The sequence below is a fragment of the Rhea americana genome, unplaced genomic scaffold (genome assembly GCF_003343005.1).
Source record: "Rhea americana isolate MKP2758 unplaced genomic scaffold, rheAme1 scaffold_106, whole genome shotgun sequence".
NCBI classification, from domain to species: Eukaryota; Metazoa; Chordata; class Aves; order Rheiformes; family Rheidae; genus Rhea; species Rhea americana.
In genome coordinates, this window is record NW_028185106.1 from 2,614,492 (window position 1) to 2,640,263 (window position 25,772).

The 25,772-nt window shown below is 36.6% G+C and overlaps 1 protein-coding gene and 1 long non-coding RNA gene across 3 annotated transcripts in view; one reads left to right on the plus strand and one right to left on the minus strand.

Annotated features, from left to right (window-relative positions):
• The first annotated feature begins 3,174 nt into the window (after positions 1–3,174).
• On the plus strand, positions 3,175–21,197 carry LOC146601277 (uncharacterized). Its single transcript, XR_014896408.1, has 3 exons — positions 3,175–3,205; positions 19,803–19,881; positions 21,019–21,197. It is a non-coding gene; the product is annotated as an uncharacterized LOC146601277 (long non-coding RNA).
• The window catches only part of SEC24B (SEC24 homolog B, COPII component), a 39,979-nt gene continuing 25,911 nt past the window's right edge, over positions 11,705–25,772 (minus strand). For both annotated transcript variants that reach the window (XM_085309377.1, XM_085309370.1), the window contains 9 exons: positions 24,942–25,100; positions 24,349–24,522; positions 23,613–23,723; positions 22,281–22,456; positions 20,323–20,460; positions 18,065–18,169; positions 16,939–17,031; positions 15,123–15,226; positions 11,705–13,980 (listed from right to left, as the gene is read on the minus strand). In XM_085309377.1, coding sequence (XP_085165503.1) covers positions 13,866–13,980; positions 15,123–15,226; positions 16,939–17,031; positions 18,065–18,169; positions 20,323–20,460; positions 22,281–22,456; positions 23,613–23,723; positions 24,349–24,522; positions 24,942–25,100 — 1,175 coding nt within the window. In that variant the 3' untranslated portion in view covers positions 11,705–13,865. The remainder of the gene's footprint in view (positions 13,981–15,122; positions 15,227–16,938; positions 17,032–18,064; positions 18,170–20,322; positions 20,461–22,280; positions 22,457–23,612; positions 23,724–24,348; positions 24,523–24,941; positions 25,101–25,772) is intronic.

Below are 25,772 nucleotides of genomic sequence, written 5' to 3' on the forward strand. Positions count from 1 at the left end.
GTTTCCTCCGGCGGCCGGGGCTGGCGCGGGTCGGGCGCCTCGCCCGCTTTCCCTTCTGCCCCGGCGCCGCGGAGGGAGCCGGGGCGGGGCAGCTGCCGCCGTCCCGCTCCGCCGCGGGCGGCCGTTAGCGCGGCCGTTAGCGCGGGGCGGCGGCTGGGGCGCCGTGGCCTGGCCAGGCTCAGCCCCCGCACGCGTGTGCGAGCGCAGTTCGCTCGTGTTCCGGGTTTGCCGTCTACTCGCAGTTTTGAAAGGCATTTAAATACCTATATTTATACGTAGGATTAAGAAAAATCTCGAGTTTCCGCCTGAGGTGAACACCTGCTTTTATCTTTCATCTAATGTTAGATCATTTGCTTTCCAAAGCACAGGTCACAGCACAGGTTTTTGAAGCGCAGGTCACAGCGCACTAGCACAACCCTCTGCTTTGCCCTAGAACAAGCATACTCGGATACCACAGACACGAACAGGAGAGCGCAAAAGGAAAACGCTCTGGGCACAGACCATTTCGCAAGAAAGTTTCACCGTAGTGTTTTGCAGAACAACTGGCAAGGCTTAGCCTTGTCACCATCAGTCACCTGCCTCCACCTGACCCTGCCGGGCCGCCACCACCACAAATGCAGGCTTTCGTGGTCAGCACGAGCCACGGCAGCGCACCTGCGCCGCACCATTGCGTTGGGGAAGCATGCACAAGACCGCTGCGTCCACCCACCTTTCCTCAGCTCTTCATAACGTTCCTCCAAAGCGACGCTGCCTAAACCAAGGAGCAGCTTCACCCTGTGCGGGCAGAAGACGCTCGGGAGAGGTAGGCTTAGAAATGGGGCTGCGGCAAGAGTACCTCTAGGATGGGAAACCTCARCACCTAACTGGACTCTTGATGGCTCTAGGGCCAGAAGAAAACCCCGCTTCTGTCCATCCTTCAGGGAGGGGAAACGATGCACTTAAGACCACAAAAACATTCATTTCCATTTCATGGCCACTGCAAACTGTTAAAACATACATAGTCCCAGAGAACTAGAGAACCAAAGTTGTACTTTTAACAGGCAGTGACTCCTAAAGACAATAACCTGTTATATAATCATAATTAATATTTTATAGCAAAAATTTCCAAAATTACATTGGAGTAACTTTCATTTTACTCAAAGTAATAATTGAGATAATAACATACAGAAATTAAGTAAATTATATTAATATCCAAGAAGTTGCAGAAAGTGAAATAAAGGATTAAAAAGTTAAGTATATAAATTCAAGATGAATATTTATGGTTCCAACAAGCAGAGGTAACCAGGTCATGTTAACTTATTTCTTGTATATGCCTACCCCATAGTAGTGGTTTAATCAAATTATCTTCTCTGAATGGGGCAGAATTCAGTATCAAGACTAAAAAAGATCACTTAATATTGATCATTGTTCAGTGTTACACTTACTTTCTGTACTTAGTCTGCTTTAAAGGTTCAATAACGAGCAGGGCACCGCTACAGCTCATGGCGACTTGCGGAGACGCTAGCCTCTAAAGGAGGCAGCCAAGCTGGGGGCCTTTTCTGCTGGCCAGGAGAAGGAAGAGAACTTAGCTTTGTCACAACAGAGTTTAAAATCCCTTTGCTACTTTGAAAAAACTACCCTAAATTTACCTTTCACACTTTTCAAACTGCGTGACTAGGTAACCTCTGCTTTGTTCGCTTGTGCCGTGTCTCACGTACAACCTTCCGCTGTGAGTATTTACCGTTCGCACATTTTTTTTCAGATCATAACTCAAAAATGTAACAGCAAAACACTTCTGAATATCATAACTAATGCCTGACAAATGTCTCCATAAGATTGTCATTGTATTTATCTGATTTATCTGTTCACATCCGTTGAATATGCTAAATATAAACAGCTCTGTGAAACATCACTACAGTCGCAGATACTATTAAAATACTCTGAAAAAAAAGGCTATAAAATGAAATGAATGACAGTTTCTTGAGTGCAACAACTGAAACAAGGTCTTGACCTGAAGGGTATTCAAAACAGGGAAGGTTCTGGGATGACTTACTAGAACCAAAACTTTTTGTGTTTTTTTTCCCTGTACTTACAGTGTAGTTGGTAATGAACAGCTTAAGTATATTCACTTTAAAGTGGCTTTGAATGAGCTTTCCTTTTCTGAGATACATATCAGTTTTGCTCTGTCAGGAAGAAGCAGCTCTTCAAGAAAAGTGATTACAAGTACAAAGCATCACGGTTCACGTCTTTCTGTCATACATATGGCCTCAGTTTCTAGCAAGAAAATGGTTAGGAAAACAAGCAAATTATTACAGAATTAGGAGCCTGACAATTCAAGTCATATTCTCWGGAGTACTTCTTTTAAGTGGAAAACAGTTACTTCAGATAAAACCAGTTGGCATTCTAGGAAAGTCTGAAACTAAGGGGGAAGGAAAGGGTCTCTGGCCACTGTATTTCAGCGTCAGAGGGTCTGTCTCCTAAATCACAGGGCAGTCATTTCAAATCACTGAACCCTAAGGTAAAAAATCAAAAACCCTAAGGCACAAAAGGGGACAAATCTCCTTCTGAGGAGAGGGCGCCCTAACTCCAGGCTTGTCTCACCAACTGGAATCAGAAGGGCATGAAACGCAAGGGCAGAGATCTCAGCCCTGACCACAGGGAAGAATGTGACTGCAAGGGGATGAATGTATGTATGTGCATCTGTATAAAATATGTATAATACATATATGTGGGTGCATGTGTGTGTATATATGTGTGTGTGTGTGTCTATATATATACTCCATATGCCTTTAAAGGGGGAGACATAGAGCCTACTTCCATRGTAATCATCTTAATCAGCTAGTTATAGGAGGCTGATGACAAAAGCAATCAGAACCCCGATTACAGGATGGTGTTCCCGTTGCTCAAGGGAACAAATTAGGTTAGGTGAATCAGAAAAAGGTTGGACAAAACTTCAGTCAAGGTTACAGGGAAGCCCAGAGTCCCTTTCCTTATCTTCTGTCTCATTTCTCTGGTCATAGTTCTTTTAATGCTTCTTTTTTTGTTCACAGGTATCTTTCCAGAGTTGAAGGAAGGGTAAAGGAGAAGGAGCAGAAAAAAAACTGCTGACAGAGCTATCAGTTCCCACCTGCACAAGAATACCAAACTGGGAAGGCACTATTATCTGCCATGCTTGCAGATAGCTTGAAGCTCCCCCCCTAAGGCAGGTCTATGCCATCCTCCTTCAGTAAGTAAAATTTCCTTCTCCTTCCTCTTCTAATATCCCCTAAGAACAAAATCCTCCAATGAATTTTACTTCAAAGCCAACAGCTAGAGGTTTTTATTTATAACTTACCCTATACCACAGTTCAAAACAGAAGATACAGTGGAGTGGAATGCTTAAAGATAGAATAAAATTAGGTGATACAGTTGATACAGGGGTAGAGGGATAGTGTAGTGGTTATCACATCTGCTTTACACACTGAAGGTCCTGGGTTCAAGCCCCAGGGGAACCAGCATTAGGAAATCTTTGGGAGGTTGGACTAGATGATCTCCAGAGGTCCCTTCCAACCTTACTGATCCTGTGATACCTGTGACTTTCCAAACCACGTCTCTACCCAAAGATTCATCTCAGATCCAGTGACTAGCACCTGCTGCCAAATCTCTCTGCTCCAGCAGCAAATGTGAACTTGTTCCTTGTTTGCAGAATTCCAAGTATGTCAGGAAACAACAGGAAAAGGCAAAATTCTCAATACAAATTTGTGTTGGGGAGTGAATAGGAACGCTAACAAAAGTGACAAAAAGTCTTGTTCTCTACCTACAGGGTTACTCTCTGAACCACTGATTAAAATAACAGAATGGAAAGGATTAAAGGGCACTAACCTGAACCTTGGTGACCAGAAAGCTCACTAATTCTAGGTAGCAACAGGTAGCTCTTGCATCCTGTAAGGGGAAAGATTTGTCATGTACCACCAGTACTAGGCTGTCAGGCTAGCTAGAATGCTAACCAGTCATAAAACCACCCATTCAGAGATTGAACTGATTTCAGGAAAGTCCTATTACTTGCCCATGCCACTACTTAACAGCCCAAGTCTTCCCAAAAAGTAACAAGGGTAAGATCTGAACACTTAGGTTTTCAGAGAGGGAAGGAGATAAAGTTCTTCAGCTCCTTCTGTACATGGTGACAATACTGTGCCTATACAATGTAAATAAAGGCTAATTTTTACAGTAAAGACAATGACATTCCCTCCCATTGTACACAGGGCAAGAATCTCTCTTCAAAGAACAGAAGAGCTCATAGAAAAATACAGTTCTGGTAGCACTAACATACTGATTCTCGTGTTCTAGTAAAGGAAGAATGAGATGACACTACCGATTTACATAGGGCATAGAGAAAAGCTCTTCATTTTCTGTGGAGTGGTTGATCATGCTAGTAAAATTTCCTATCACCTAGGCTGCTTGGAAGGCACATCACCTCATGGGAAAAGACCAGGACCCTGATTACAGAGACAGGCTCGTACTCGAGGAATGAAAAGTTTTCTGTATTGCTTAGTGTGAGCGGACCAGGGGAGGATCACAAATTACACTCTTGCTACAGAGCTGCCAGATGGTCTAAACTGCACTGGGGCATTAAGGCAGAAACCTACATCATGATTATAGGGAGGCCATACCATTCAGAGCTATCTTCTTTTCCTCCATCTTAGGAGACTTTTTACTTTGTCTCTTCATTTGTTCAAACTTTCTTGTACAATTTCTCTTTCTTGTCTTTATTGTTGATGCACTATAAGGCATAAATTCTTAAAAATAGTTATCATACTTTTAATTAAAAATAATTATCACATTAAGAACTTAATACTTACAGGAAAGACATGGAAGATCATTTGTGACAAAAGTCACAAGGAACTAATGTGACTGAGCAGCAACACTGTTTTTCAGTGTTATTCAGGAAAACTCAGACTGGGCAGGAACTGATCTGAATTCCACATACAAACACGGATTGTACTGGGCAGGAAATCAGCTCAAAGAAAACGGTTCAGAGCAGGAGAGAATTGGCCTGAGAGGGAAAAGCTATAGTTTACACTGACTCCAAGGCGGTAGCTTTCACTACCAAGTCACTTGGAATAGTTTCTATAGCAAAGAATATTGTTCAAGCATGTTGATACTAGAAGTCAGAGGCTCAATATTAACTTTTTCTGGTTATGGAGACAGCATATCAGTTTTTAATTTCATATTCCCAGTAAAACTTCAATGTTCCATAAATATGGGGCCTATTAGACTTTTATGTAACAGGTACCAACACTAGCATATCTCACCAGTTCCTTTCAACTCTGTGAGAGTTCAGGCTGCCAAAAAGAAGAATCCTACTATTTTCTATGGCACTACCACTGATTTCTTGTGGATAAATAAAGTTTATATTCCCAATCCCTCAGAGTACTGAACACTCAGGATCTTTCAGGAGGATTCAGCATTGAAACTGATAGGAATGGCTAATGTATAAAAATGTGAATGGCACTGGCATACTCTGTTTGGCTGCCCAACTGTGAAGGGCGGGTTCACTGGACAAGCAGTCACGTGGTTGTCACCACTAGCACAAGGCAGATGGTGGGAATACATGGCCAGAGTGGGACTTCCCATTTGGCAACAGTCCGCAGGAAAATTAGCCTAAGTGGCAGTGGAACCACATCTCCAAAGACAGGCTCTCTTCTGCAACACAGTGCATGCACCATATGGGTGGAGCGCTCCCACTTACGGCTCCCTGATTCTGGAGCTATTCTAGGCCCAGCTCCAGCCCAAGGCAGAACAATGAAACAATAGGAGAGCAATAGCACAATGGAAAGGTTCAGCTGTTCCCTCTCCTCTTCGTACATCACCCCTATCAAGCAGTTTCAGTTATTTCAGACTCGGGCTTTTTCTGCAGCAGATGAAGCTTAGGTCTTTAGCTCTGAATCTGCAGTACTAAAACAAAGCTTAGAAAACCTTTTTAACATGTTTTTTTCCCCTCATTCAAGCAATGTTACTACACTGGACCTCTGAATGTCTCATGCCTTAAAGTGCAAGTGACAACACATATACTTAAAATAACCAGTATGTGACCAGAATCAATGCTTGTCTGCTATGAACACAGTCAGCGCAATCCTTGTCCATAGGGGCTCCTTGGTAAAACTCCTAGGTAAGCACCTAGTGGTAGTAGCTGAGATAATAATAGGTATGCTCATGTGGATATAGTGCTCTCAGCTACACAGGGAGAAATTTAAATAGAGAAACATACTCTCCAAAAAACTGTACATAGCAATAACCACCTAATTGAATAAGCAGAACTCTGACAGATGAAACCATGCACATCTAGATGTATAACACGATTTTTTTTTTTGGCCATTACCCATTAACACATAGCTGAACACACACTTTCATCAACTGTAATCATTTCACTCTAAAAATTGCTGGCATTCAGTTTTATAAAAAAATATTAAGGGGGACAGAGCACCCACTCCAACCATACTTACTTCCCAGGAAATTATACTTACCTGCTCTGCAGACAACATGTTTACACAAGTGTTAACATTGTTAGAGTAATAGCTTTCCCTCCCTTTAGGGTGATACCACATTGTGTGCTCTGTTACTGCTTTAAACTAAGGAAGAAGTACTGCCAACAGTGTGGTCACTTGTAGGACACAAGGCTCACTTTGGTTCATTTACATTTGATTCATGAAAAATTTGTAAGTTAAAGTTGAAGGATATTCTTAAGTGTCCCAACTTATTTTGGTAAGTCGTGCAGTCTTGGCCTAGGTCATTTCTAAAGCATGCACAGTTTCTGCAAGATTCCAGTTATTTCTTAGGGCAAGTCCTTACCTCTTAGTAATTTCCTCACTAAAGGAAATTACTTACTGTGGAAAGAGGGCAAGTCAATGTTTTTTTTTTATTTTTTTAATTTTCTCAAGGTAGCCATTAAATGGAACTTATTTTCATAACACATACTTATTTAAAGACCTGGATATTATCATAGATGAAGTTCACTGTAACAAGAGATTAGGATGAAAAAAGAGCAGAAGCAGGAAAAGGCTGGTGATACCCACCTTTATGTAAACCAGTTTACGCAACATGATTTGTGATGTATTGTATAGTACCAGGTACCCTATCTCTTAAGCACTGTTTAGCAGAGATGGTGTCAAGAATGATGAAAACGATCAGAAAGTTTAACTTACAAATGGAAGGAACTGAAAAGCCTTGGAAATGCTTTTGCCTTCGAAAGTGAATTAAGAGTATATCAAAAAAAAAAAAGAATGATAAAGAGCAGTTTAGTACCTTCTATTCTCCCCAATTCACAACGCAAGAAGCTACAGAAAATTCAACAGCTTTCAGAAATATGAAAAATTACCATACTTTTTTCAGATGTAATTAGGTTGTGAAATACTACAGGTGATTCAACCTAAGGTCAATGATACTCAGTCTGGTGAGCAAAAATGCTGACAAGGCTATGAAGTTTCTTGTGTTAAGGTTTAAGCTGACCTCTACACACAGAAGATACAGAAGAAAATCAGGGTGGGTTAGCCTGCACACTACAGCCTTCTCGCACTTCACCCTTAATTGTCTGATACCAGTCACTGTTGGAGAAGCTGGACTGGCAATACTTTTCGATGATCTAGCTGCAGTTTGACAGTGATGAAGCAGCTAAAGGATCCCTTGAGTGCTGCTTTTCTCAATGGCTCTCCGTTCCTTATGCCAAACCAATTCATTTACGCCATTAGATATGCCACAATCATGCTTTAAAACACCTGCCCCATTACCCCTCAGGACCTTAAGCTTTCAAAATAAAAGTTCCAGAAGTTGAAATTGTGCCTGCTTGTTCTGAGAGAGTAAAATACATTTTTGTTCTGAACAAAGTAATTCTGGTAATTAGAAACAAGAGATTGGCTATGGGGAAGGGGAGAGGTTGGAAACTCAAATAGCTTTTTTATTCATTTTATTTTTTTGAGTAAGCATGTAAGGCACTTAGAAATACAGCCATACCACATCAAATGACTAAAACTCAAACATCTGGACAGGCAGTCCATCTGACCTAAGGTGTCAATCTTTTAGCAGCCATGCATATACTTAACAGCCCTGTTGAAGATACCCTGAACACATACCCATGTTTCATGTATTTACTTTTATTGCTGGCTTCTTATATCAAGTCAGTGTATTCAGCTGCCAAAGAAACAAAGAATAGAAAGAATTCCTCAACTATAAATGATTGGTATGTGTTTTATTCTGCTTTTTTTCTTTGCTTCAGCTTTGGATAGTCAGGTAATTCTTAGTAACACTTTTTATTCACCAAAGCTGGGATGTAAAGCCTGCAGAATTTTTTGAAATGTTTTCTTCTAGGCAAACATCATATCTGAAGTAGTTATTAACAAAAGACAGCATTTTCCTGAATGCGATTTTTCCCCAGTGATGCTTTAACATTAAAATAAAATCCTGTGTTAATTTTAACATTTTATAAGAATGCTATAACAATTTATACAATTTATAAGAAGGCTATTTTCTAGGGCTAGAAAATTATTGAAATGGTTAAGCAAAGCTAGCAGATTACTGATATAGTTAATATTGCCAACTCTTCCTCATAGTTGAGATTTTTTTTGCTATTAAACACTTCACTCAAGAATCTCACAAAGCATCACAAAGGGACACTCTGTACCCATGTTGCAAATAGCTAAACATAAACAAATAAAATATACTTGCCAGCCGAACAGTAGCAAAGAAAAAGAATCTATTTCAAACCAACTGGAAACACTTTCATCCTTAACTGTCACTTTTCTTTTAATGGTAATGTGATTAAGGGTGTAAGACGAAATCTGTATTTGATAATGTCCCTGAAGTGCTCTCAACATCTGAAAATGAAATACCCAATATTATGAACAACACGTGGACTTACAAGCAAATACACAATAGGAAATTAGAAAGGTAAACAGTTGCAAGAAGAACACAGGAAAAACTCTTCTCCTTTTCCACAAAGATTTTTACAGGTTCTGAAAAATTGAGAAGTTCCATCATCTCCTCTACTTACTTTCTGTAGGCGTGTCCAACAACTCAAACTTAGTGCATATTTGATATTCCTAATCAGGTACCCTCTTAAAAAAAAAAAAAGATAACATTTTTTCGAAGGACCTCCAGGAAAACATGTTGGGGGAGGGGAAGTATTTGATGTTTACTAGTTATCAAAACTAAACGAAAAAGACAGCAAAAGTGGAAATTAGTAAGAACTCAAGATTGGAGGATAAACTGAAAAGTCACCTATAACATGGTTATTTTAATTTTCATTGCTCTTGAAACAATCCCTTTTACCTAATCCTAACCATGTGATAATTTACTTGCTACTCTCAACCCAACAGGATACTTTTGGGTTTTGCATGGAAAAGAATCATCAGTAGCTCAAAAGGAAAYACAAAATATTCTTAAGAGATAGTCTTCAAATGTCAGTAACTTGTAATAGTCATAACCACACTTTCCAGATTCCTGAATCTGAATATGATGCCACAATATCAGTGTAACTAAAATGCAAGCAAGGTGCTAAACATCTGCTCTTTTTCATTATAGAACTGAGATGGATAGATACACCCATCCACCCATTGGTGGATAACACCAATAAGTTATATTTGTATTTTTTTTCCAGAGCAACAGTACCAAAAAGAATTATCCTAATCTCAAGATTATTCTAGTCTCCAATAGGCTTTTTACTACTACAACCTTCTGGTTAGAACTTAAGCTTTGTGATTCTGAAGCAATGATTTTATTCTACCTCATTTATGAAAATCTGAAACGTCTATAAACCCTGGGGTTTTTTTTGAGCTACCCAAGAAATACATCAAAAACTTAATAGGTATTAAAATCTGAAGAACTGCTTTTAAACAAAAAGTCATTATAGTAATTCTTGACACAGTAACTGACATATTTGAGACAGCTGACATATCAGTCTATCTGAACATTATCTACATGATGTATCAGCCAGAAACTTTTAAAAAATTGAGCTGAATTCTACAGACCATTGCTTGAGGTGCTTAACCACCAAGATCAAAACTTCAGTCTCTATGCCTTCACTGCTCGTGCCAAATATGACAACATTCAGAAAATTACAAGATCTTGTGCTCAAAGTCTCTACTAGAGATCAACAATCTTTTGTGTGGCTGTACAGCTTTTGAATGGGGAAATACAGTTAAGTCCGTTAGAAATTCAGCAGCAGCAGCAAGCTGGTGCCTCTGAAAAAGGCTTTCTACTGCCATTTCTCAGGACTGAGAGTAGATTTCAACATAAAACTAGTTAACGTTTAAATCTACTCTCAGCTCCTGCCCTACTTCATGTCATTCACCCTGGCATGCGTGTCTGTGGTACCTATGCTGCTTGTTTCCAATTCCTGCCCTACCCAGCTCTACCTATTTTTATAAGGAACATTTTTCTTTGTTGAATGCAAATTAGCAGTCTATGCTGTTTATTTATAAAGACATTTAATCTACTTCACACTTAAAGAATCCATTAAAGGCATAAGAATCCACTATGTGAGCAAGAGAGAATTAAGAGCCAATTAAAGCTTTATGTTTCCAGTCCTTTATCTTGTTGTTTGAGTCACTATTACTGAACCTGACTACTAAGTATTTCCATGGCTCCATCCTACCTGAAAATGGAATATAGCACTGAAAAAAAAACCCACTCAAACTGAAATCAAAATGAAATCTTTCAAGTCCTTTAGGCATGAGTTAATGGTTCTACTAAAGAAACTGGTGATTGAGGTTGTAATTATTCCTGAAAAAATCCAGTCCTGCCCCATACATTGAATAAAATTGCTAACATACATTTGGAGTTAAAAAAAAAAAAAACTTAATATTTCAGCATTTAAAATTACTAAAGTAGTCTTGACTTACTGGAATATCTCAGGAATATTAATTTTGGCTTGTTAAAAAACAGTAATGACCGAAAAACAGCCAAACAAAATCACCTCTACCTGGTCATCTCTTCTCTATAGTTGTGAAGCTCGATATCAAGATCAATGAATAAGCTTAATTCCAATCAGCCTGAGAATGTAATATAGACTGGGTTTAAAAACAATTTTCTGGAAGCTACATTGTGTCTCTTACAATTGTAAGCGCTTCTTGGATTATTCTTTTTCAAATGGGAACTCACACATTAATCTGTTGATAAGAGATATGTTGCCTTGCAAACTAGGAAATGGAAAAGGATGCCAAATGTCAGTAAAAATGCTGCGAATTCATCTTGATCCCCAAAAGACTTGCTTAGCTAGGTCTGGTGAACATTCTCCCTAGGAAACATTGAACTTCTCAAGTAATCATGATTCACACTATGCAGAATGCAAAGCACACTGGAAAAATTTCAATCCCTAAAATGGGTAAAGGCTTATTTACACAGTTTTGCAGTTTCTTTAAAAAGATATGGAAGCAGGACCCCTACTTCTTCTCCAAAATATTACTCAGTAGGTAGAAAATTACTGAGCTTCACTGCCCATCCCTTGATATGGACTTATCTTCTGGCATGCGTTTTCTGGTATATTAATTTGAGCTAAACCATCACAGGTAAAAATCTTCTTTTGGATACTTTTGCCATGCCTACAGATATTCTACTATTCAAACCACTAAAGTTAATATATTCTCAACCCTAAATTTCAACTTCAAAATACTTCTAAATGAGATTATCCTTTTAAATTTTAAAACAAAGTTTAGTCAGAAAGGTGTGCTTTATAACTAGTAAAAACATAACTGAATTCTCCACACTGTATAGATTTTACTAAACAAATAGCTCTCAGATGTACTTTTCATAATTTTCATATACAAAAACCATAGAAGAATAAAACTTTACGTAATGTTTTTTACAGAATACATTGTCATTAATCGTGGCATAGCATGTTTCCAGATATTCAACACCAAGCTCACATGTCAGGAGTGTATAATCTGAAACATTTAAAATTGTAACATACTCTTCTGATCTTAGCAATTCCAGATGATCTTTAAGATTCCTGATTTTCAGCAGCACCTAGCTTTCATTCATATGTGAGATTATCTAAGAGAAAGAACGTAGTTACAATCTTGTTGGTCTGATTTAGTGACATTCAGYATCTAGCATCTCCACAGATATTACATGATAAATTAAATCACTAAATGGAAGTTTCTCCTAATTAATCTATGGGAAACTTAAAACATTTAGTTAAAGACAAGATACAAATTTAAGTTATAAGTTTTTTTTCCCCCCAAACAGTGATTTGGTGCTAACATGTAGAACACCACCACTTTCACAATTTAATTAGTGTAACTTAAAACATTTGCAAACCACAGTAGTACATTTTCTCTTCAATATTCGAGTACCATTTTCAGGGGATACGGTAGTTAAAGTTCAATTGTAACATGTTAACATCTTAAAGACTGCAGTAAAAAATAAAATTAATAATACTAAATACCATTTACTTTTTGGTACTTAATTATTTTGTTATAGCCACACCTGATTAAACCAAACAAATGACAAAGTTCAGAATATGACATATGACTGACTGACTTTTGAATTATTTCTAGTGTGCCTCTAAAGAAACAAAACCAAACCATCTCAATTTTTCCTTAACAACCAAATTTTAAATTCTGGGATAAATCTATTCAAAAACCAAAACCACTAAGTTACAAAAAACATTAGCAAGGACAAGCTTTTTGAAAGACAGCGGTGTGATTACATCTTGAAATTTGAGATTTTACAGCATTTCCTTTCATTGTTACAAGGGAATGCATTTTTATACTTTTTTTTTTAATCACAGTATAAATAACATCATATCCAATTCAGTGATTACCCATGCTTACTCTAAATGCTAAACAAAACAATTTACAGAAAGCTAGACCAAGACTACAGTAGATTACAAAATGTAAAACAATGTTAACAGATATGTCTTCTTTAGGATAATACACAAGGTGTTTTAGGAGCTTTAACTATTATTTTAATTGTTCAAACTATTAAATATTTCCTCTTCCCTTCCGGAGGTCTGTGAAAAAAAGTGGTAAACATGTTCTCTTCAATGTTCAGTTCAGTAGGAGTTCAGTCATTAAAACTAAAACATACTTGCATAAATATAAAAAACACGTGATAAAGCAAAATATTTTTAATTAGTAGCCAATCATAAATAAATTCACCTAAAAATAACCAAACAAGAAGCTGTGTTATTTCTGCATGGATTCTTACTTTTTAGTGTATATATATATTTTTTTAATAGTCAACTTCATTATCTAACTTGGGACAAAACAATTCATCATTTTGCACTCAACAATTCTGCACATTGAGCTATGTCTTTTTTTAGTTACATTTTTACATTTTCTTTACAAATGTAACACTTATGTACATTGTATATTTTATTTCTACAGTTTATGTACTTTACTGAAACTCTACAACTTTCACAGAGAATTTGTTGAAGTCTTTAGTAAATATGAATCATTCCTTTTATAAAGAAATTCATATAAACAACATACATCACTGCCCTTTGAAATCTCTGACAGAGTTTGAATGTGGAAGGGCTATTATAATAAATATAAGAAAAAAGGCTTTATCTAATTGTACATTTCATTAAGAAATATCATCCCAGATAGCTACATAAATTCACCAGCTTGCAATAAACAGAGCACCATACCGCTGCACTACTGAAAATGTGTATAAACCAATTATATGTTTACTAGCAAAACAGCTTCATTACTCCTATCACTTTTAGACTGAAGCAAGTCTGCAAAATTCCACTGGAAATGTGTACTTTCTGTTTAGCTGTAAAGCTTCTGAAACAGTGTTGGTCACTGTATATTATGAAGAACACACACCCACTTTTGTAACTTCCCATGTGCTTCTTACTCAGCCAACGCTTCTATCTGAGGACAGGATTTTTCTTCTAGTTTATTCCTCCTTCACTTACAAATCTGCTGTTGAATATGAAGTAAGAATTCATAGTAAGAGAAAGCTGCTTCTGTCCGATCTTCGATTAGATGTTGAAAAAAATCTGTTTTGGCAGGATTCTCATCCCTGAAAGAAGACAGGAAGGTATTTCAGCCAAAACGTTGACAAAAATCCACCTTAAATTCAAGTAGAGGCAGAAGTTCTAATGAATTGCTTATCATGCAAAAAAATCTATACTATATTGTTAACCATGAGTGTCTTTTTAACAAATATAGCATGTTATAAGATGAAGTATCACTTAAAGTATCTTGTAGAAATACAAAAATGGAAGCATAAACAATTATTTTGTTCTGGAAGTTAGTGATTACGCTGACAGTAATCAATTCTGAACAGGTTAAATTTATATCCTGATAAAAATAAAAAAACTCAGAAAATTTGTATCTCTAGTTATATATAATCTCATTTTTTTCTTATCTGAGGACAGAGAAATGATAACAATACATGTCAAAGACCTTCCATCCAAAGGTACTGCCCCAGTAAAAACCTGCTGGGGCACAGACTGTCTTCTATACTGGTATAGCACAGCCGGCAGTGAGGCCCTGCTATTTACTATGATCTCTTAGCACTACTTGCAAGTTAAGCAGTAGCCACAATGCCAATAGCTGGAGAAAAGTTTCAGTACTATGTTTAAACTTATTCTCTAAGCCAGAAATAGTCACCATACTCTCTAGCTATATCATCCAGATCTGTGATCTCCAGATTCAGTAAACTAAGTACCCTAGAGAAGAAACATGAAAAGAAAATTCAAGTATTAAATCCTGTAAAATGTTTAACTTCTTTAAGCAGGTCAGAGCTTGAAAACACTTCAAAACCATGCTATATTTATGTCATAAATCAACTGCTGTCCTGTGCAGCTCAATAACAATTATCATCTGCTAGTTATTAAACTTACCTGAATCATTTATATATAAAAATTATAAAAGCTAGATCAGAAATTGGCTTAATTCCATTGATCACAAGTATATCCACAGTGGTAGTCTATTCTAACAATATAAAAATATGCAACTAACTCCTAACAATAAAACTATTAATACTGAATATGGACTAGATTCAAAGATAAGCAGTTTCAGGTAACAGTGATGTATCAGCTGGAGATGGGATGGTATTCAGTTTCTTCTGGGCAAGATGCCCCCACTTTTTACTGATGTCTATTAGAAACCATAAACACAACTTCCCAGTAACTACCAGTATCTCACAGAAATACTTACTTTATTACTTGAAGAACTGGACTTAAAGGTCTACTATCTTTAAGCCAGGATATAAAAGACCGTGTCCTTTCTGAAGAAAGTGCATCTGCCTCAGGAAGCTGTGTCTAGTGGAAGAAGATAAGAGAATGACTTCATTCAATTATTTAGACAAAAAACAGATCCTGATAGTCAGAAATGACCCAAGGACAAAATAGCCCCCACTTCTGTTTAAAAAATTACCTACCTCTTATTACATGTACACATTTTCTCTTCAGCTTAAAATACAAAAATTCTGTAATATCTGTTCTGTAGGAAACATTACACCCTTAACTCAGAGAATTCCTTTTAAACGCAAAACATCTTAGAAAGCAAGCTCACTTTAAAGTCATTATTTCAAAGTGCTGCTTTCACAGTTCTTTTGTCTTCCTCTTTCTCTATGCACCAAGTTCCTAGATGCTGCCTTTTGCAGCAGTAGAAAGATGAACAAAACACTAAAGAGCAAGATCTGAATTGAAAGCAAAGTTCAACACAACAATTAATCTTGAATATCTGGGTTAGGGAATGAACTGGAAAAACAAACAAAAAGACTCTGCTTCAGCCACTCACTTGACCTAAATGTACCAACTCCTAGCTTTACATAAACTTTTAAGACAATTAATATGAGATTAAAAAAAAAAATTAACTATGGTTTTAAAACGAGTTCTATTGCTGCCTTTGTGATATATGAATGGAGAAAGTATTATCTAAAAGTAAAGATGACAACTTACATCTATTTTAAGACTTTTTTCTCTCCTTTTCATTATAATAAACACTATAGAACCATTAGAAAGTTACCATCCTTTCTTTATTCAAATTCATCTGCTTACAGTGATAATAAACTGTCAACTAATACTATCAGTTGATCAGAGGGGAGTTTTAAATTGCTAATGTAAATAAAAGGTGAAACTCTGGACAAGTAGTCAAATTTTATAGTAGTCTTAATGCTCACCACTAGCTTTTACTTGTTCTTGCAATTGCCACTTTAATTTTCACCTTTGTACTATGCAAAATTTATGAGCAGGAAATAGCTTCCTGTGGGGTTTCCTACAATGGCTGACATATTTTTTGTACTATCAGAATATAATCATTAGATTCAGAATTTTTGCAGAGTATCTTAACACAAGAGTATCCCTCCTTAGCTGCCACTTGTTAATGTTTTAAAATCAGTATTCACAGAAGAACTCTTCCCTTGAACTGCTGCTCCATTTTACACAGAAGATTACAGATATAGGTTATGATATATAAAACCCTCCACCAAAGCACACACTGAAGGGCTCCAAAGTTCTGATAGCTAAAAGTGTTTCTGTTTAATACTGACGCTAAGAAAATCTTAAAAAAAAGAAAAAAAAAAACCCCACTCACTCCAATCCTTTATGCACAGATGCACAGACATATTCCCTCATACCACAGATCTAGTTTAAACCAAGCTCAGAGAACCTAAAGCTTCTGAAAATCATCACATCAATAAAATAACTTTAATCTGAACAMACACACCTGTGAGGAGAATGAATCCAAAAATTATCTAGGAAATTTCATCCTATAAGACCAAAAGCATTTCCAAAAATTAATAAAAGCAGTAATATGATTGAACATTTCTTGTGGTATTCAATGAGTATTTACATTCTTCTGCTAAAGATGTTTAAGAACTACCTAGGACTATGGGACTGTAAGAAATTAGAAAGTACCTAATAGAATATACCTAACTCAAAGTTAAATAATTAAAAATTGAAAAGGCAGAAAAATATAAATTAGATTCCAAACGTAAGCACTATACAGCACAGCTCATTAAAACGCTCACCATTTTCAATGGTACTGACGCATAGTTTGGATATCCAAGGACATCTTTTATGAAGTTGTTATCACAATTTTTTCCAATCCAAATATAAAATACCTGTAAGATGTCAGAAACAGTTTTAATAAAGGCCTTGCACACATTTTAAAGAAAGATAAAAGTGGTGATGTAATTGGAATATTACCAGAATATACATTTTATGCAAATGAGTCACCTGGTAACTCCTACTAAGGTTTTAAATACACATCTCTATATTCATTATTTGCACACGGACTTACTAATACATTGGCACCATCCAGAGCAAGATCAATCCAAAAAATTACAGCTGAAAAGCAAATACTGAAAGAATAAGGATCCAGGACTCATCTGTACTGGAACTGTTAACACACTGCCTTGCCATATAACCTCCTTAAATGGAAATCCTAAAATTTTAAAGCATACCACTGTGTCGATTACTGCACACCGACTTCCCACTCTAAACAAGTTACAGGAAAGCAGCAGTTATCAATACACATTAAAGCTATTAACTCAGACACCTGGAAACAGAAGCTAGTTTGAATTCATGTTCAGCCCCTGAACTCACACGAGCTTTCAAGCACTTTCTTTCCAGACTGCTGTTAAAGTAGCATAATGTTTTATCTCATTAAGTGTGTTTTAGGGTAATTTCTACTATCATCTTTAATTGTATCTATTGATTTTATTCTCTCCCCACAATTCCGTCACTCTTAGCTCACGAGCCACAAATCATAAAAGCATTTATATTTGTGCATACCTGGTAAGATTCACACATAAACAAGAAGTGCTTTTGCTAGACAAACTGTAGTTCTTACAATTTCATAACCATTAAAAAAGGTTTTGGAAAAGAAAATCCATTATTTCCAGAAAAAGTCTTGACATGAACTCCTCATATATTCTGATAACATTTGAAGGCTTAATATGCAACCTCAGTTACAGACATTCCTCTGATCAAAATATGAAAGCTTTTCACTGGAACATGAGTTACTCTTAGGTTATCAGGCATACTGATTCACTATACTATTAATGTTGAGAGTTGGCTGCTTTTAAGCATTCAACATGTGTCCAACTTATTTATTTATTTATTTAAGAGGATTGCATGAAACCAGTAACTTACTGATCCACAATCCATTAGAAAAGCTCCTTCTCTTGTCAGCTTCTCCGCAGATAACTTCTGAAGAGGTGGTTGGGGAACAACCTTGTCGTTTACATGTATTGCACTCTGTAATAACCAATAATTTCCATAATATAAACAAATACCAATTCAGTAATTTTATCTTAATCAGGAATGATAAAATTTGAAAAAAGCTGTTACACTGGCAGCTTTTTGAGGATTCTCATGTAACAAAATGCCATCTTTAGCTTCAGTCACCTGAATTAATTAATTCTAGAGTTACGCATTTAACCTAAAGCTTACTTCTTTACCCAAACAAGAATAATGCAAGTTCATTTAATGTGTGCATTCATTTCACAAATTACAGATGCTAACCCCCCCCTCCCCCAAAATTCCCATGTCCAATACTTCAGTAAAATTTTCTATGACCAACCATATCAACCTCCGGATATTTTTCACTACATTCCACTTCACTAGAAGTGTGAGAGCAGAAAAATGTCAAATTCTGCTCCTAGTAAGTGTTCACTATTTTACCACATGCCAATAACAGAAAGCTCTTTGATGTAACACCCTGCCTGAAGTAGAACAAATAGCTAAAAATACTCTCAAACTAATATACTTGTCCACATACCATTAAGACTGATCTGATCAAACAATCTGTCTATATCAGGGAGTTTTTTTAAAAAAATTAAAATTTGTATTATTTCAGATTAAAGGAGATTGTGACAAGACTGCTTCCCCATCCAATACAAAAATAGGCTGGATATCCATAACAAATCTGCGAAACATGATATAGGGAAGACAGTTAAGAAATCAAGTACATCTTCACTCAGATTGAATAATAAGATTACACACACACACACAAAATCCCAAGCCTCTAAATTAAGAATTCCATATTATAATGTAATAGATTAGAAATTTGTTGGGATCTATGCATAATGATGAAAATCATCTCCTTGTCCACTTGCAGAAGTTCCAGGCTACACTCAATTTTCATGAAAATTTCGGTGTTAAGAGAAAAGAAAATCAGTGTATTTTTTTTTTTTTAAGAAAAGTCTTTTGTAATATAAATCATCGAATTTTCTACAGAAACGAGAAATTTAAAAGCAGCTGGTGTTACAAATACTTCAAACTATAGTATGAAACTGCAGATTAACACTTCGTCATACAATTTAAGATAAGATTTGTAAATTAATTTTGGTAGGTCTAAGTAAACACTATTTTATTATTCTATAAGAAAACTGGCCTGACATCTTTTGTAAACTCGATCTCCCCAAGACACTGCTCATTCTTCACAGCTCTCACATGCTGAATATAATGTTTCAGTATCAGTACCACAAAACCCTGACAGAGTTACTGAAGAAGTTTGCAAACAGTGAGAAAAAAATAGAAGTATAGAAAGACTGATTAATGAATTCCACTGAAGTGCACTGAGTTTAGATTTGCATATATAAATTTATAAAATACTTCAAAAGAAACTTTGAAATTAAAAATAGCTTAAAGGTCTGCTGAATAATTTCAGCTGCCAGATGAAGTACTCAAATTACTATATAATCTTGTATGACATTTAAAAAACAAGCTCCTAGATAGACTTCTTCAAAGGTATTGTTAGGGCTCTAAATATATATGAATAACTAATGATAACTTCCTTAAAAATACAACTTATTTTTGCATTTACAACCAACCTCGACCTTAAATAAAAATCTCATCTTGTTACTATTAAAATGTATCTGTCTTCTAGGTTACCTCTGTGAATGGAAAAATTAATAAAATCATTTTTGTACATCAAGTTCTTCCTCCATCTGACTGGCAGCTTGGAGGTAAGATCTTACCTCATCCATATCAGTCTGAGAGATCAGAGTTCGTTATTTCAGACAACTTTATGTGGTTTTAAAATAAAAATCTAGAATTCCCTACCTAATATATTTCATCCATTTCTCCCAGGCTGTTCTAAAACACAAAAAACACTGAATATACATTTAATGCATACAATTTTCTCTATTTTCTTTATATAACAGAAAAATGAGTATGAAAAAGTCATTGAAACAAGGTGAAGAAAGAGCATTATTTTCTCGTATTGTATTACTGTATCTGCAACTCAAAAACTTAAAAGGAATTTTTTCTGTTTTTTGTGATTTATGGAAAACATCCACTTTAAGTTACAATAATAACTTTTCAATAAATTGCTACAGCACAACATTAGGTTCAAACGCTCCATTACAAATTTTTAGAAAAGTTACAAAAAAGGATTCATACTTTACCTCATCTATCAATTTGTCTATCCTGTACAAGTTGGGGTGTATCATTTTCATCAGATGAACAAGAGGCTGACTCTTCATCTGGCACATTGCATATACACGATCATCCAAGCGTGTGCTAGTGCCAGTTCTAAATGCTTTCTGTAAAGAAAGAATGTTGTTACTCAAATCAACCTGATACTTTATGTCAAACTTAAACACTATTTCAGATTTCTTTAAAGCGTCAAGAAAAAAATGACAGTTTTTGTAAGGAAACGCGTCTTAATTGGTATTATATTAGAAAATCCCAAYTATATTATAAAAAATTTAGATTACCTAAATAATTCCGATCAAGTACAACTTCCATACAATATATGTAAAAATCTAATTCAGTCTCACACCTTATTGATGAAGAAGGATGAAAAAGAAAAGAAAAGTTTCTCTACTTTGCATAAAACTCTGTACTGGTCTGTGCTCTACTTTTTGCTTTTATTCTTGATGATTATCATCAGCCTGTGATATTACTAATACAAAACAGCATAGCAGCTAAGAGCTTAACAGGGTTAAAACCAAAAACTTCTGCAGTTAATAAGATTAGATGCAGATCTATGTTCCTAACAACTAAACAGCAAGTGAAACACCACCACATTTTATGGCAGACACTAGGCTGTCATGAGAAAGCATTTATTTTGTAACTCTCATTCCTACTGGATTTTTCAGATCTCCTTCAGAAGCGCTTGGTAAAGAGTCACTGTCAGAAACAAGACAATGGAGAAGGCACCCTATGCTGCGCCAATGAATCCAACGTATCAAAGCACAAACTCACTTCTACAAAGCTAAGCATGCAAGTTTTCTAATCCTTGGCTACCGCAAACATTCTCATTTTGGGTTTCTTTGTATTCATGGCTTTTTTTAAAAATTGTGGTTAAAAATAATTTAAGAAACCCACTAAGCTCTGGGCAACCTGCGCCAGTGCTCTGTCACTCTCACAGGGAAGAAATTCCCCCTCACGTTCAGGCAGAACTTCCTGTGCTTCAATTTCTGCCCATTGCCTCTTGTCCTGTCACACGGGACAACTGAAAAGAGTTTGTCCCCGTCCCCTTGACACCCTCCCTTCAGGTACTTACACACATTGATAAGATCCCCCCTCAGTCTTCTCTTCCCCAGGCTGAAGAGGCCCAGCTCTCGCAGCCGTTCCTCAGAGGGCAGGTGCTCCAGCCCTCTGATCATCTTTGTAGCCCTGCGCTGGACTCTCTCCAGTAGCTCCAGGTCTCTCCTGTACTGGGGAGCCCAGAACTGGATGCAGCACTCGAGATGAGGCCACCCCAGGGCTGAGCAGAGGGGCAGGATCACCTCCCTCGACCTGCTGGCAACACTCTTCCTAATGTACCCCAGGATACTGTTGGCTTTCTTGGCCACAAGGGCACACTGCTGGCTCATGGTCTGTTTGTCGTCCACCAGCACTCCCAGGTCCTTCTCTGCAGAGCTGCTCTCCAGCAGGTCAGCCCCCAGCTTGTACTGGTGCCTAGGGTTATTTTTCCCACAGGCTCTCATTTCTTTCTTGGTTCTTCAAAGCATAGAGCATACACATAGAAAAAGTATTTCTTTTCTCTTCATAAAATGAATTTAACCAGTGGTTTCCAACAATTATTTCAGCAACAATCAGTTGCGAAATTTTGAGCAATATGAATTGTTACAATATTTATCTTTTAATTTTCATTGTAAAGCAAAGTAACGCAAAATATCAAAAATCAAAATGAAGTAAAACAAAAAACCGTTCAGGCACTGATCATATCACGTAAGTTAGTCATCTCTTTTGAGCCTATAAGACTTTCACTCAAAAGAAGATAACCTAGTTCTCAATTTTAGAAAAGGGCTCACAGTAACGGTGAACTCAAAGCTTGACCTAGAGCTGAAAAATTACTCAAAATGGAGCAACTTTGAATCAAGTATCAAAGATAATCCCACTAGAGTATACATACCTGTTTGAGAAGGGCCAAAACATACAATGGAAACAGCCTGAGGGAATTTGGTGCTACCAGCATAGATTGCTGAAGATTTGAAGCAGTTGACATATATGCTGCCAAGGAGTCTACCACAGCATTAACTAAGGCATCTCTTGCATCTGCAAGACTAGATGAAACTGAGCGATCCACAGCTGTCAGATGAGAAGGATACAAGAAATTTCATGTGAATGAATGAAGTCATTTTGGGTATTTTCAAAATATTAGGAGCTGTATTTTAGGATTTTTAAACACATAATTGTAGTTATTTTTTTTAAAAAAAATATCAAGATGGTTTTCCTTAGTAAAACTCATTTTTAATGCTGCTTAAAAAATAGTATGGCTGATTTCTATTCTCTAGTTCCCATTCTTGGAGGTTTTAAATTGTTTAAAACTGGGGGAGGGTGTGTGAAACTAAATGCAAGTAGTGTTTTAAACATTATGAAAATAACTTAGCTATTCCCCAGAACTATCCACTGTTCTGCCTCCAAAACATATATTTGCAGTAATTTTTCTGAATATTTTGTAGTAAAAAATCACTTCTATTGTTTCAATAGCATAACTACATTTAGTACAACTTAAGTTTAATTTTTCTTTGCTGAGAGAGTGCTGTAATCTGGTTGGAGGAAGCCACCTACTGGATTGACTGCAAATTTAACACATGATGCAAAAGCACTTCTTCAGACTACTGTACTACTTTGAACTCCATCTCAACATACGGAGATTTTTTTTTTCTCAGCTGTGCAGAGAGCTGCACACACTCAGTGGCAGAGACCAACCTATGAAACAGCTGCTTGTGACACACAAAGGCAATGGTACACAAATATGGGATAAGTAAGCATCCTCAGCCCAGCACCGATAGGCAAGAGGCATAGAAAATCTATGTATATCTCAGAGACACTATTGCCAGAAGTGTTTTGTCTTTCACTCTGCAGTGCCTCATTCAAGTGATTCATGCCGTATCTTAAATGATCCTGAAATGCTGAAGTTTGAGATGCCAACCACCGTGGTGACGATGCACAAGGGCTTTGATCTAAGTGCACTTTATAAAAGATGACTCTTCGTTCTTTTAAAAACGTCTAGAGAACAATATAAGAAAGCTCCTTTAAAAGATTAAAGTATTCAGATGAAGGAGTATTTCAGTTATAGTGTTTTAATATGGCTTCAATTTCATCATCTTCCCCGTACAAACTCTTCAGTGTATTCCAACGTTTTTCTACAATACCCAGGCCTCATTCATTGCTTTGTTTAAACACTTGATCAAATTAAGAATACATGAAAACGCATTTGAACTTTCATTCCTGTACTCACCCATGTTTGCTAAGAGGCATACAACTGCTTGCACATCTGCTCCTGCATATATATCAGCCAGTGAATTGACTACAGGCAAGCAAAGTGTGTGCACTCGAATTCGCCGTTCACCTAATAAAAATAAGTAGAAGTCACTGTGCAACATCTCCTGGTAGGAAGAGGTATATATATTCAATTGTTGCACTACATCTGGTCTCATCCAAGATGCATTTACCGTGTAAAAACATAGCAGTCATGAAACTACAGTAACACTATATCCCATCCCTGCTGAATTCTGAAATGCTCTTAAACTAGTCAACTGATGAATATAAAGTATATAGACTTCCACTCCAAAATTTCGTGGCATTCTCTACACAGAATAGCTGCTATTCTTTATGCCTACCACATATACCAGCAGCTAGTTTAAATTCATCAGCTTAAGCAATGGTCTGTGATTTTGATGACAGGAGGTACCAAATATGTCATTGCTTATAGCAATGCCATGCCATTTAAGTAAAGATGTTTCAGCCAGACTATTTTACTTAAGATGGAGATAAGTTACATTTTCCCATCAAAACAGACTCTACAAAGATTTACCCATGTGATAAATTCACTGCCAAATAGGCTCACTGACTGACAAGTCATTTAGGGAATAGAGATCAACAATAGACCATAGAACTAACTATACAAACATTACCGTTAAAACAAACAAACAGGCAAACAAAGAACAATGGTGAATTCGTTTAAATGTATTCACCTTTGCTAGAAGTATACAAAAGAGCTGTTTGAAAACAAACCAAAGATGTGTCAGTCAGACTTTCCTCAATGGACATTTGTACTGCAAATCCAGCATCAGGATTGACATTGGCAAGTGACAAGAGATCAGTTGATCGTACAAAAAAATTCCCATGAAAAGTGTGTATTGAAAGACCTAAAAGCAGATGAAATAATTCACACAAGAGGGAGGTTAAAACAGCATGAAAAGCTCCTATTGATAGGAGAAACAGTTATCCTAAACAGCAAGCATTCTAAATGAATCACTGGACATTTCAGAATGATCCTGCAGAGAATTCATATTCAATTCTGAAAATTCTAAATTGAACGATACTCTTACATTACACATTTCAATTTAGTTGAAATGAGTTGGTGCCACATTAAAGAACTCCCTCAGATACTGAAGGGCAAAAGCTAATGCAATTTATTAATATCAAAAAGACAAGTATCTTAATCTTAAGGGGAAAAAAAGTAACGTGAAATGTCTAGTTGCTAAAGACTAAGCACATTTGAAGTAAATGATAACAAGTTTACATCAACTTTCCATCCTTCCATGTGTGAGTATTTATAGCATACCTTTTGTACATCGTATTCTCATAACTGCCTCAAATCCAATCTTCCTTGTAAGGTATCTTTTCAGGTCTTTCTGCAATTTCTCAGCCTGAGCAGGATTATGGCTATGATGGAAAGATGGATAATAATAGATGCATCCAGCAGAGTATTTGGACATGCAAGCTGTGAAGGAGAAAAAGATATGGCTAAGAGGCAAAACTAACATTTATTTATAAAAAATGGTACAAAGTCACTAGTGCTATTTCACAATCAGTTTAAGCAGAAAAACCCTCAAATGATATTCAGGCCTTAAGAAACTTCTTAAAACTTCACTGTAAAAAAAAAAAATAAAAAAATAAATAAAGACACAGCCACATGAGATCAGGACACCCAAATTAAGTAACACCTACCCAACTTCTTTCAAGTCCCATCTAAGTTCATCTTTTTCCTGATATAACCTGTATCTATAAGACAAAGGATAGTAGTTTCTGACTCCTGTCACTAGATAATTGTGTATCTGGGTAACTTACTGCTGTCTTCAGTCGTTCACACACACACTTGAATAAGTTTCTTAATATTGCGTTGCTACCTTTGGCAGTGAATAGTGGGATGCACACAGAAAACTTGATTTCTGGTGTGCAGAGACAAATCTTGGTTTAACATCAGAAGAACTGAAGGCGAGAATTGTTCTTCCCTTATGATTAAATCTTATTCTTCCCTGCCATCTGACCGTTACCCTTTCTGAAGCAGAGGAGTACTTTCTATTTCAAAATTGCCAAGTCTCAGAATAATCTGTCTTAGATGCCATCGACGCAATAGTCCCATTCTTTACTGCTATCTAAGCTAAGTCAAATC